This window comes from Salmo salar, chromosome 14, assembly GCF_965601325.2.
Source record: "Salmo salar chromosome 14, fSalSal1, whole genome shotgun sequence".
Classification (NCBI taxonomy): domain Eukaryota; kingdom Metazoa; phylum Chordata; class Actinopteri; order Salmoniformes; family Salmonidae; genus Salmo; species Salmo salar.
The window spans coordinates 98,497,417-98,510,373 of record NC_138304.1 but is presented as its reverse complement, the minus strand read 5'-3'; the positions used below and the strand labels follow the sequence as shown (position 1 = coordinate 98,510,373).

General features: G+C 42.9%; 1 protein-coding gene across 4 annotated transcripts in view; it reads right to left on the bottom strand.

Annotated features, from left to right (window-relative positions):
• Window positions 1-12,957, bottom strand: part of LOC106570580 (hyccin-like) — a 35,452-nt gene that overhangs the window by 5,893 nt on the left and 16,602 nt on the right. For 3 of the 4 annotated variants that reach the window (XM_045694946.2, XM_045694945.2, XM_045694947.2), the window contains 10 exons: window positions 10,420-10,501; window positions 6,782-6,883; window positions 6,395-6,577; window positions 5,767-5,847; window positions 5,484-5,599; window positions 5,022-5,117; window positions 4,099-4,215; window positions 3,749-3,836; window positions 3,402-3,508; window positions 3,103-3,161 (listed from right to left, as the gene is read on the bottom strand). In XM_045694946.2, coding sequence (XP_045550902.2) covers window positions 3,103-3,161; window positions 3,402-3,508; window positions 3,749-3,836; window positions 4,099-4,215; window positions 5,022-5,117; window positions 5,484-5,599; window positions 5,767-5,847; window positions 6,395-6,577; window positions 6,782-6,883; window positions 10,420-10,470 — 1,000 coding nt within the window. In that variant the 5' untranslated portion in view covers window positions 10,471-10,501. Of the gene's footprint in view, window positions 1-41; window positions 345-3,102; window positions 3,162-3,401; window positions 3,509-3,748; window positions 3,837-4,098; window positions 4,216-5,021; window positions 5,118-5,483; window positions 5,600-5,766; window positions 5,848-6,394; window positions 6,578-6,781; window positions 6,884-10,419; window positions 10,502-12,957 lie in introns of all 4 variants that reach the window. The other variant, XM_045694948.2, reaches the window with a different exon arrangement.

The window sequence follows — 12,957 nt, the reverse complement described above, 5'->3', positions numbered from 1 at the left end:
CCGTCATGCTTAGATAAGACCACGCCTCCACACACTGTTACCTAGGTTACCCCGGGGATGGGGAGGGTCTTAGTACTGGGCCCTCCCTGCGGAGGCGGGCCCAGAACCCTCGTCCACCAATCGCCTCACAGACTTCTGCCTCCTGACCTCTTGACCTCTAAGACTGAGGTCGTGGGTGGGGCTGACCTCTGAGGCTGACCCCAGCAGCTCCGGCTCGGTTAATGGTCGAGGGTCACGGGGTCGCAGAGAGTCTCCATTGGGCATCGTCACACTGATCTCTGGGATGGATGACCCTTGACCTCCAGGGGCCGCCAGGTCACTGTCTACACTGACCTCCTGGGACTCTGGGGTCATGGAGATGGGGACACAGATATGAGACAGACACACAAACAGACAGTAAAATAAATGTGATGGCAAAAAAAAAAAATCATGATCACACAGTATAGAGTATAGTGACAATGCACATGCAGACAGTGATAATGTACACGCATGTATAATAATACAGTAAACTACGCAAAAAAGATGACAGTGATCATGTAGAAATTTAATATTGTGTGGTGGTCATGAATGACAATAATAAAGTGAATGCATCAGTAATATGTACAATTGAAGTCGGAAGTTTACATACACAGCCAAATACATTTAAACTCAGTTTTTCACAATTCCTGACATTTAATCCTAGTAAAAATTCCCTGTCTTAGGTCAGTTAGTATCAGGGCTTTGTGATGGCCACTCCAATACCTTGACTTTGTTGTACTTAAGCCATTTCGCCACAACTTTGGAAGTATGCTTGGGGTCATTGTCCATTTGGAAGACCCATTTGCGACTAAGCTTTAACTTCATGACTGATGTCTTGAGATGTTGCTTCAATATATCCACATAATTCTCCTGCCTCATGATGCCATCTATTTTGTAAAGTGCAGCAGTCCCTCCTGCAGCAAAGCACCACAACATGATGCTGCCACCCCCGTGCTTCACGGTTAGGAGGGTGTTCTTTGGCTTGCAAGCCTCCACAATTTCCCTCCAAACATAAGGATGGTCATTATTTTTTTATTGTTCAGAAATGTGGTGGGTACTCTCTTCGTTCGCTGGACTTTATCCTGCTAACTGTTCCAAATGTCCGAACTGAATTTGGTAAAAGGGCTTTTATGTCCTCTGCACCATCGTCTTGGAACGCCTTACAAAATACTTTTAAACTGGAAGAACTTGTCCCGATTGGTGTTTTTTAAATCACTGATGAATGATCTTGAGTCTGATTCCCTGACATGTCAATGTTTTTAATTTGCTGTTTTTGATTTTGTTATACTCTTGTGAATTCTATGGTTTTTACTAGATTACTTGTAGTTTTTCATGTTGTTTGCCTGTAATTTTTGTAATGACTTGGCGCTGCCTATCTTGGCCAGGACGCTCTTGAAAAAGAGATTTTAAATCTCAATGAGCCTTTCCTGGTTAAATAAAGGTTAATAAAATAATAAAAATTATGGCCAAACAGTTCTGTTTTTGTTTCTTCAGACCAGAGGATATTGCTACAAAAAGTACAATATTTTTCCCCATGTGCAGTTGCAAACCGTAGTCTGGCTTTTTTATGGCGGTTTTGGAGCAGTGGCTTCTTTCTTGCTGAGCGGCCTTTCATGTTATGTCGATATTGGATTCATTTTACTGTGGATATAGATACTTTTGTACCTGTTTCCTCCAGCATCTTCACAAGGTCCTTTGCTGTTGTTCTGTGATTGATTTGCACTTTTCGCACCAAAGTACGTTCATTTGTAGGAGACAGAACGCATCTCCTTCCTGAGTAGTATGGCGGCTGCGTGGTCCCATGGTGTTTATACTTGCATACTATTGTTTGTACAGATGAACGTGGTACCTTCAGGCATTTGAAAATTGCTCCCAAGGATGAACCAGACTTGTGGAGGTCTACAATTTTTTTCTGAGGTCTTGGCTGATTTCTTTTGATTATCCCATGATGTCAAGCAAAGAGGTACTGAGTTTGAAGGTAGGCCTTGAAATACATCCACAGGTACACCTCCAACTGACTCAAATGATGTCAATTAGCCTATCAGAAGCTTCTAAAGCCATGACATAATTTTCTGGAATTTTCCAAGCTGTTTAAAGGCACAGTCAACTTAGTGTATGTAAACTTCTGACCCACTGGAATTGTGATACAGTGAATTATAAGTGAAATAATCTGTCTGGAAACAATTGTTGGAAAAATGACTTGTGTCATGCACAAAGTAGATGTCCTAACCGACTTGCCAAAACTATAGTTTGTTAACAAGAAATTTGTGGAGTGGTTGAAAAATGAGTTTTAATGACTCCAATCTAAGTGTATGTAAACTTCCGACTTCAACTGTATAGGCAGTGATAATGCATCCGTAATATGTACAGGCCTTGATAATGCATCAGCAATATGTTATTTCACTGCTGCTAACTACTTGTTACCTCTTATTCTTATCTGTATTTTTTAAACTGCATTGTTGGTTAGGGGCTTGTAAGTAAGCATTTCACTGTAAGGTCACACCTGTTGTATTCGGCACATGTGACTAATAACATTTGATTTGACAGTGCTAATGTATAGAGGACAATATGGAGACAGATGAGCAGTGATGTAGTGAATAATACATAGATAAGTAAATATCTTGATGTGGAGAACCCATGACATGCTGAACTCCAGTTCCTCCTGGAACTGATAACCTCTCATTAGTAGTCAGTAGAGCTGTGTGGATGGGAAGGGTCTGGAACTGATAACCTCTCATTAGTAGTCAGTAGAGCTGTGTGGATGGGAAGGTCTGGAACTGATAACCTCTCATTAGTAGTCAGTAGAGCTGTGTGGATGGGAAGGGTCTGGAACTGATAACCTCTCATTAGTAGTCAGTCGAGCTGTGTGGATGGGAAGGGTCTGGAACTGATAACCTCTCATAAGTAGTCAGAAATTGTCCTACAGACAGGCCACTACAGAGACAGACAGACAGACTAATGTCTTTAAATCACTAGACAAGCTACAGAGAATAGATCAGATACCCTACTGAGACTAGGATAATGTTTCTAAACCCAGTCCTGTTTGTGTGCATGTGTGTCAATGTGTGTGTGAATGTATCTTACCATGTCGTTTCCAGCGGTGTCCTCTGATAGAGAGTGATGTGACTGCGTTCCGTGAGATCCTACAGGACGGAATGCACATTCAGAGGGGCAATTATTAGTAGTTCAAAACAGGAAACGTCATTTAAAATCATCATCCATCAAAAAAACAATATTGATCTAACTTGGCACATGATAACGTTATGGAATGCAATGTCAAAATCCAATATATTAAAATGTCCACACAAAAAAAAGATCAATCTAGGAAAGTATACCTATAGATGAAACATGAAAACTGTGCCGATAGTTTATACATAACATACCTAGAGGAAGTAGGAGTCATCTCCACCTGAATGATGCGAGTTCCTTCTTTACTAGCGCCAGACTTTAGCGCTGCACACTGTTGGGAGGACTTGATGGCATTACCCACCTAAACACACAATGTTAGGCATTGACAACGGGGCTGTTGAACAACCGCTGCCTGCTGTGAAGCTGTTTGACACAGCAGCAGCCTTCAGGATTACAGATTAACATCTCAATGTCTTAACATTGAATAATCTACTGGGATTACTGGCACCACACACACACACACACCATGGGAGAGGTCAATGTCCTGGCACACACCGGTGTGTGTGTGCGTGTGCATGTGTGTTTGTGTGATGTCACCCACCAGTAGAGCTTCAGGGAACAGTTCTAACTGAGCTCGGTACAGAACATCATCCAGCGCCTTGGAACCCAGGTCCATCTCCCCATTACACCTGGAACACACACACAGGGTCCGGGTCGAGGTTAAAAATCAGGGGTCAGAGGTTAGGGCTAGTGTGTATCAGAGGAGGCTGGTGGTAGTAGCTATAGGAGGACAGGCTCATTGTATTGGCTGGAATGAAATGAATGGAACAGAGTCAAACATGTGGTTTTCATATGTTTGATAGCGTTTTATTTATTCCCTTTCAGCCATTACAATGAGCCCGTCCTCCTATAGCTCTTCCCACCAGCCTCCTCTGGTGTGTGTGTTCTCACAGTGCGTAGTGTATCCCAGTGACGAGTTGAACCAGGAACTCAGAGGTGACGGTCAGACGAGAGCTGATGCCTTTATACCTCCTCAAATGTTGTCGTGGGAAACCACAGATACACACCCTGTTAACCAAATCACAGCACAGAGAATAACGTCATTCCACCAATCACAGCACAGATACACACCCTGTTAACCAAATCACAGCACAGAGAATAACGTCATTCCACCAATCACAGCACAGATACACACCCTGTTAACCAAATCACAGCACAGAGAATAACGTCATTCCACCAATCACAGCACAGAGAATACCACTGGTCAACCAAACACAGTTTAAAGAATACAGTCAACCAAATCACACAGAGAATAACGTCATTCCACCAATCACAGTACAGAGCAGAGTCAACCAACCGAGACACAAAGGACAAGCTTTGAGAAATGTGTCAGCGAGCGTATTTTCTTTTATAAAAGAGCACTATGATTTGAAAAATCCATACCAGTCTAGGTATACTGCTATGTTTTGGCAGGTTTTGCAAGCAAACGTTGTTTTTGGGACAAGGAAGTCGATTACTTGTGTCTAAATGTATTGACCTCAAGCAGCCCTGTTCCTGAAGGCCACAGTGGTGCCAGCATTCATGTTCTTATCCAGTAGAACTGTAGTGAGCTGATCACCTCTCTGAGTGGCTTTAGCTCAGTGTTCAACACACTGCCAGCAGATGAACTAATCCTCAGAGAGAGAGATCTGTGTGTCTAGGAAGTGCTAGTATCTTGGCTCAGTTCCACGCTCAAGTCTTAAAGAGGATCAGTTGAGCGGATGCTGGCATGGGGAGTGGGAATGTGTGTGTGTACGCACGTGAGTGTGTGTTGGGAACGGACTTTCCCTGATGGCAGAACAGCGCAGGGTCATGAAGTATTATCTGTGTGTTACCTGGAGCTGAGCTGGCAGAGGGACTGCAGAGAGGAGGAGGACATGTAACTGAGGGACGCATTGTAACTCAGCAGCAGGAAGGTCAGCACCTCGAACCTACACACACACACACACACACACACACGTTTGTTTTACTATCCTTGTGGGGACCACAACATTTATTCCCATTAAAAATCCTATTTTTCCTAATCACTAACCCATAACTCCTCACCCTACCTTTATTTCTAACCCCTAAATCTAAAACAGGCTTTTTCCCTTGTGGGGACCGGCAAAATGTCCCCACTTGTCCAAATTGACCTTGTTTTACTATCCTTATAAGGACTTCTGGTCCCCACAAGGATAGTAAAACCACACACGCATACACACAAAATGCAACATTAACACAAACCAAGAACTGTTGCACAACAGTCCATTAGTCATGAAAGAAATGTAGCACACAGCAGTGGACTCTCTGTCTCTGACCTGTTCTGAGCAGTGAAGGTTTCTCTCTGTAGGTGAGGCCCGCTGTACACCACTCTACTCAGCCCGTGATTGGCTAAAGCCCCTTCAGTCAACGCCAGGGAGCCAATGTGGGAGGGCTGGGGGAGGGGTTTATTCATATTAATAACTTGATCCATAGAAAGCTTCAGTACTCTGGATTTTTTTGAGTCATGGATTAGAAACACTTTGATCTGAGGAAGATTGAACAGTTGGCCATCTCTATCCATACACTACTGTTCATAGAGAAAGACTGACTTGTACTTACCTCGTGGTAGACTGAGGGTTTGGAGAGGGAGGGGACAGTGAACGAGAGGACTTTACTCTGTCCATCCTTATCTACGATCTCCTACATAGAGAGAGGGGGACGGGGGGAGACGGAATGTCAGGTTGAAGGAAATGACATTTGTTATAAGAGCGTGCCATGAAAGCAATGTCTGAGTGGTGTGTGTGAATGTGTGTTCAAAGGCCTGCCAGGCGACGTCAGAGCTGCTAAATGTCAGGATGAGTAATCGCTGAGACAGGATGATGAGTGACAGCCGACCTACTCTGTTATTCAGAGACCGTGAGAGAGAGAGACAGTGAGAGAGAGAGACAGTGAGAGAGAGAGACAGTGAGAGAGAGAGACAGTGAGAGAGAGAGACAGTGAGAGAGAAGGAGAGGAGAGGAGAGGGAGAGAAAGCGAGAGACAGAGAGAGAGACAGAGAGAGAGAGACAGAGCGAGAGACAGAGAGAGAGAGACAGAGCGAGAGACAGAGAGAGAGACAGAGAGAGAGAGAGAGAGACAGAGACAGAGCGAGAGACAGAGAGAGAGAGACAGAGCGAGAGACAGAGAGAGAGACAGAGAGAGAGACAGAGAGACAGAGAGAGAGTGTGTGTGTTGGTGTGTCTCTCACCAGGTTGTAGATCCCCAGTAGCAGGGCCTCTATACAGCCTGAGGTGTGTGGGTCCCTGGCTGCAGACGGAGCCAGGAGGAGAGACCAGAGCAGCTCAGGGAGGAACTGGAGCACAAACCGCTGTAGCCAAAGCTCTCCGCTACGGTAGAACTCAAACAGCTGGTGACAAACGGGCTCCAACAGCTAGAAGAGAGATAGAGAGGAGAAGGTTTGAGAGAGAGTTCACTTTCACTTTCCACATACCTAGGTAGTTGTTTCATCTAAACCACTTTAAAAAAGTTGTCTGGTTATTTAGCAAACACCAGAATCTCCTGGCTAGTATTTTTCCAGAATGTAGCAATGCTGGTGGAAAAGGATTGTATCAGTGTGTGTGTGTGTAGTACATACGTCACTGTAGTTCTCTCTGATGACTTTGTAGAGTGCTGGGACCAGGGAGCCTTTCTCCTTCAGAGACACTGCGTAGCTGGACACTGCACTGTCAGGAAGGGTCTGTACACAATCACACAGATCAACACTCTGTACTCGGAGTAACCTTGAAATAAACAGGTAACGATGTGTGTATGCGTGTGTGAGAATGAGTGAGTGAGAGAGAGCAACAAATATAACAAAGTACTCTCATGCTTTGTTGATTTCCCAAAAAGATTGACTCAATTTGGCATGAGGGTCTGCTATACACATTGACGGAAAGTGGTGTTGGGAAAAAAACATACGACATTATAAAACCCATGTAAACAAACAAGTGTGCGGTTAAAATTGGCAATAAACACACATTTCTTTCCTCAGGGCCGGGGTGTGAGACAGGTGTGAGACAGGGATGCAGTTTAAGCCCCACACTCTTCAACATATATATCAGTGAATTGGCACTAGAACAGTCTGCAGCACCTGGCCTCACCCTACTAGAATATGAAGTTAAATGTCTACTGTTTGCTGACGAGCTGGTGCTTAGGTCACCAACCAAGAAGGGCCTTCAGCAGCACCTAGATCTTCTGCACAGATAGGGTCCAAGACAGTGAATCTTGGACCCTAAGACCAAAATAATGTTGTTCCAAAAAAGGACAACAACTAAAAATTCTATCTAGACACCAGTGCCTTCGAGCAGACAAATACACTGCCTTCGGAAAGTATTTAGGCCCCTTTACTTTTCCCACATTTTGTTAAGTTACAGCCTTATTCTAAAATGGATTTAAAATAAATAAAATATATAATCTCAAATCTACACATAATACCCCAAAATGAAATGAAATGTTTGCAAATATATATATATATATTAAAAAAAATAAAACACCTTATTTACATAAGTATTCAGACCCTTTGCTATGAGACTTGAAATTGAGCTCAGGTGCATCCTGTTTCCATTGATCATCCTTGAGATGTTTCTACAACTTGATTGGAGTCCACATGTGGTAAATTCATTTGATTGGACATGATTTGGAAAGACACACACCTGTCTATATAAGGTCCCACAGTTGACAGTGCATGTCAGAGCAAAAACCAAGCCATGAGGTTGAAGGAATTGTCCGTAGAGCTCTGACAAAGGATTGTGTCGAGGCACAGATCTGGAGAAGGGTACCCAAACATTTCTGCAGCATTGAAGGTCCCCAAGAACACAGTGGCCTCCATTCTTAAAAAGGAAGAATGTTTGGAGCAACCAAGACTCTTCCTAGAGCTGGCCGCCAGGTCAAACTTAGCAATCGGGGGAGACGATTGGAGGTGACCAAGAACCCGATGGTCACTCTGACAGAGCTCCAGAGTTCCACTGTGGAGATGGGAGAACCTTCCAGAAGGACAAACATCTCAGCAACACTCCACCAATCAGGCCTTTATGGTAGCGGCCGGCAGAGTCTGGGATTGTCAGGATCGAGAGAAAGATGAACGGCGCAAAGTACAGAGAGATCCTTGATGAAAACCTGTTCCAGAGCATTCAGGACCTCAGACTGGGGTGAAGGTTCACCTTCCAACAGGACAACGACACTGAGCACACAGCCAAGACAACGCAGGAGTGGCTTCAGGACAAGTCTCTGAATGTCCTTGAGTGGCCCAGCCAGAGCCCGGACTTGAACCCGATCGAACATCTCTGGAGAGAGCTGAAAATAGCTGTGCAGCGACGCTCCCCATCCAACCTGACAGAGCTTGAGAGGATCTGCAGAGAAGAATGAGAGAAACTCCCCAAATACAGGTGTGCCAAGCTTGTAGCGTCATACCCAAGAAGACTTGAGGCTGTAATCGCTGTCAAAGGTGCTTCAACAAAGTACTGAGTAAAGGGTCTGAACACAAATTTGCAACAATTTCTAAAAAACGGTTTTTGCTTTGTCATTATGGGGTAGTGTGTGTAGTTTGATGAGAACCCCCCCACAATTTAATCACATTTTTGAATAAGGCTGTAACGTAACAAACTGAAATGTCAAGGGGTCTGAATACTTTCCGAATCCACTGTACCTACCTCAACAACAATACCATAGAACTTCCACAAGGCTGTGAATGATCTAAGAGACAAGGCAAATGAACATAAAACTTGACATCCCAACTAGGATCTGGCTAAAAATGATTCCATCCGTTATAGAACCCATTGCCCTCGATGATTGTGAAGTCTGCGGTCCACTCACTAACCAAGAATTCACAAAATGGGACAAACACCCAATTGAGACTCTGCATGCAGCATTCTACAAAAATATCCTTCACCTTCAACACAAAACCTCAAAAAATGCATGCAGAGCAGAATTGGGACTAATTATTAAAATCCAGAAAAGAGCTGTTAAACTCTACAGCCACCTTAAAGGAAGTGATGCCCACAGATTAAACTAGATAAGAGTCCCCTCAGCCAGCTGGTTCTGTGGCTCTGTTCAAACACAAAACAGACCACCAAGGACAGCAACACAACTAGACCCAACCAAATTATGAGAAAGCAAAAACATAACTACTTGACACACGTGAAAGAATCAACCAAAAAACAGAGCAAATTGGAATGCTGTCTGTCCCTAAACAGTACAAAGTGGCAGAATACATGACCACTGAGACTGACCCAAACTTAAGGAAATCTTTGACTATGTACAGACTCAGTGAGCATAGCCTTGCTATTGAGAAAGGCTGCCGTTGGCAGACCTGGCTCTCAAGAGAAGACAGGCTATGTGCACACTGCCCACAAAATGAGGTGGAAACTGAGCTGCACTTCCCAACCTCCTGCCAAATGTATGACCATATCAGAGACACATATTCCCCTCAGATTACACAGAGCCACCAAATTTCTAAAACAAACCCAATTTTGATAAACTCCCATATCTACTGGGTGAAATACCACAGTGTGCAATCACAGCAGCAAGATTTGTGACCTGTTGCCACAAGAAAAGGGCAACCAGTGAAGGACAAACACCATTGTAAATACAACCAATATTTATGTTTATTTATTTTCCCTTTTGCACTTTAACTATTTCCCACAGTCTAAGGCTTCAGGGTTAAGTGAGCAGTGTGTCAAGAAGCAGTGCGGCTTGGCTGGGTCGTGTTTCGGAGGACGCATGGCTCTCGACCTTTGCCTCTCCTGAGTCTGTACGGGAGTTGCAGCAACGGGACAAGACTGTAACTACCAATTGGATATTACAAAATTGGGGAGGGGAAAAAAATAACTCATATCCGTTAGGTGAAATACCAATCACAGCAGCAAGATTGGTGGGCCGTTGCCATGAGAACAGGGCAACCAGTGGAACACAAAACACCATTATAACTACAACCAATACTTCTGTTTATTTATCTTACCCCTAAAACACTATAAATAGATGATAATATAACACTTGAAATATGTTTATCATTTTTTAAAACCTTTTTGAGTGCAATGTTTACAGTTCTAATGGCTTTTTGTTGATGTTGAATTTGTTTACTTCACTTGCTTTGGTAAACATATGTTTCCTATGCCAATAAAGCCCCTTTGAATTGAGAGTGAGACAGAGTGAGCAGGGCAGAGTGAGAGAGGTGCAGTGATAACTGATGGAGACACATTGACACTGGTTCTCCTCTAACTCACACCCCCCCCTCACCTTAAACTCTGACAGCCATTCCTCCACCACTCCTTGGTTCATAGCCAACATCTTCTGTCATCTGCTGTGGACACACCTCTACCTGGGAAGCAAGCAAAGAAGCTGTTAACAGTTAATCCAAAAAGCCTTCCTTCCTTCCTTCCTTCCTTCCTTCCTTCCTTCCTTCCTTCCTTCCTTCCTTCCTTCCTTCCTTCCTTCCTTCCTTCCTTCCTTCTCGTTTCTCCCTTCCTTCTCGTTTCTCCCTTCATTGCAGCTTCAGACATTCTCAGCTGTTTCTCAGGTCTCATTATCAACAGCACTCTCTTTATTATGTTACTTTAGGCTCTCCCGCAAGTTACATAAAAGTGTGTGTGTGTGTGTGTGTGTGTGTGTGTGTGTGTGTGTGTGTGTGTGTGTGTGAGTGAGAGAGAAAATGAGTGAGAAAAAAAGAAAATCCAGTGAAGAACAAACACTATTGTAAATACAACCCATATTTATGTATTTTCCCTTTCGTACTTTAACTATTTGAATATAGTTACAACACTGTATATAGCCATAATATGAAATATCTTTATTCCCTTGGGACTTTTTGAGTGTAATGTTTACTGTTCATTTGACTTTTGTTTACCATCTAGTTCACTTGCATTGGCAATGTTAACATGTTTCCCATGTCAATAAAGCCCCTTGAATTGAAATGAATTGAGAGAGAACTCTCATGCAGGAACATGTGCTCAACTTAGTTGAAGAAAGAAATTCCACTTCTTAAGATTCTTTATATTCATATGTGACGTTAGTCACACACACACACATTTTGTCTGGTTCCACGAGACCACACACACACACACAGACATCTCCTTGTATGGTATAAACAGAGCTAGAAGAATCATGTAAATATCATCCAGTTACAGCACGTTTTCATGGACGCCGCCTACTGGACTAGAGAACATAACGACCAAACTTTGACCATGGCAACAGGGGATCACTGGAAGTAGAGAGAGAGTGGAGTGTTGCAAGGCAGCCGGTCAGGTTTGCCCAAAACCAAACAGGAACTTCAGAGTGCTGGTTCTAATATTCCCCTCGGTAGGGATGTTTTTATTAACTTGTCCAGTGATTTGTTGTCGACCTTTGGAACGTTTGCACTTCTTTGTTGTTGACAATTGCCTGCTAAGTTGCATTTACATTTAACTATCTTGTGTCAAGAAAAACAGCTGGACGTAATGCGACACACCTAAAATATAAAATAAAGAAACCACTCAAAACTACAGTGGCGAATAAAAACCTAGTGGTTGAAGTGTTTCCACTACCCATTTAGGCAAATTGTGCATTAATAAATTGGCGACCACCTGTATGCCCTCCCACCTACAGTGCCTTCAGAAAGTATTCACACTGAATTTAAAATGGATTCAATTGAGTTTTGTCAATGGCCTATAACACAATACCCCATAATGTGAAAGTGGAATTTCTGAAACATCTTTTCATTTTTAATTAATAGTAAAGAAATAAAAAATCTGAAATGTCTTGAGTCAATAAGTATTGAACCACTTTGTTATGGCAAGTCTAAATAGGTTCAGGAGTAACAATTTGCTTAACAAGTCACATAATTAGTTGCAGGACTCACTGTGTGCAATAAGTGATTAAACATGATTGTTGAATGACTACCTCATCTCTGTACCCCACACAGGTAAAAGACCCTCAGTCAAGCAGTGAATTTCAAACACAGATTTAACCACAAAGACCAGGGAGGTTTTGCAATGCTTCGCAAAGGGCACCTATTGGTAGATTGGTAAATATAAAACAAGCAGACATTGAATATCCCTTTGAGCATGGAGAAGTTGATACACCATCCAAAATCGAATTAAGACACAATGTCACTACAAAAGATACAGGCGTCCTTTCTAACTCAGTTGCCGGAGAGGAAGGAAACCGCTCAGGGATTTCACCATGAGGGCAATGGTGACTTTAAAACAGTTCAACTCTAAGAGCTATAATACGACAAAACTGAGGATGGATCAACAACATTGTAGTTACTCCACAATACTAACCTAATTAACAGAGTGAAAAGGAAATCTGTACATAATAAAATTATTCCAAAACATGCATCCTGTTTGCAACAAGGCACTAAAGAAATACTGCATGTGGCAAAGCAATTAACTTTTGTCCTGAATATAAAATGTTATGTTTGGGGCAAATCCAATACAACACATTACTGAGTACCACTCTCCATATTTTCAAGCATAGTGGTGGCTGCATCATGTTATGGGTATGCTTGTAATCATTAAGGACTGGGGAGTTTTTCAGGATTAAAAAAAAAGAAACGGAATGGAGCTAAGCACAGGACAAATCCTAGAGGAAAACCTGGTTTAGTCTGCTTTCCACCAGACACTGGGACATGAATTCACCTTTCAGCAGGACAATAACCTAAAACACAAGGCCAAATATACACTGGAGTTGCTTACCAAGAAGACAGTGAATGTTCCTGAGTGGCCGAGTTACAGTTTTGACTTAAATCTATTTGAAAATCTATGGCAAGGCCTGAAAATGGTTGACTAGCAATGGTCA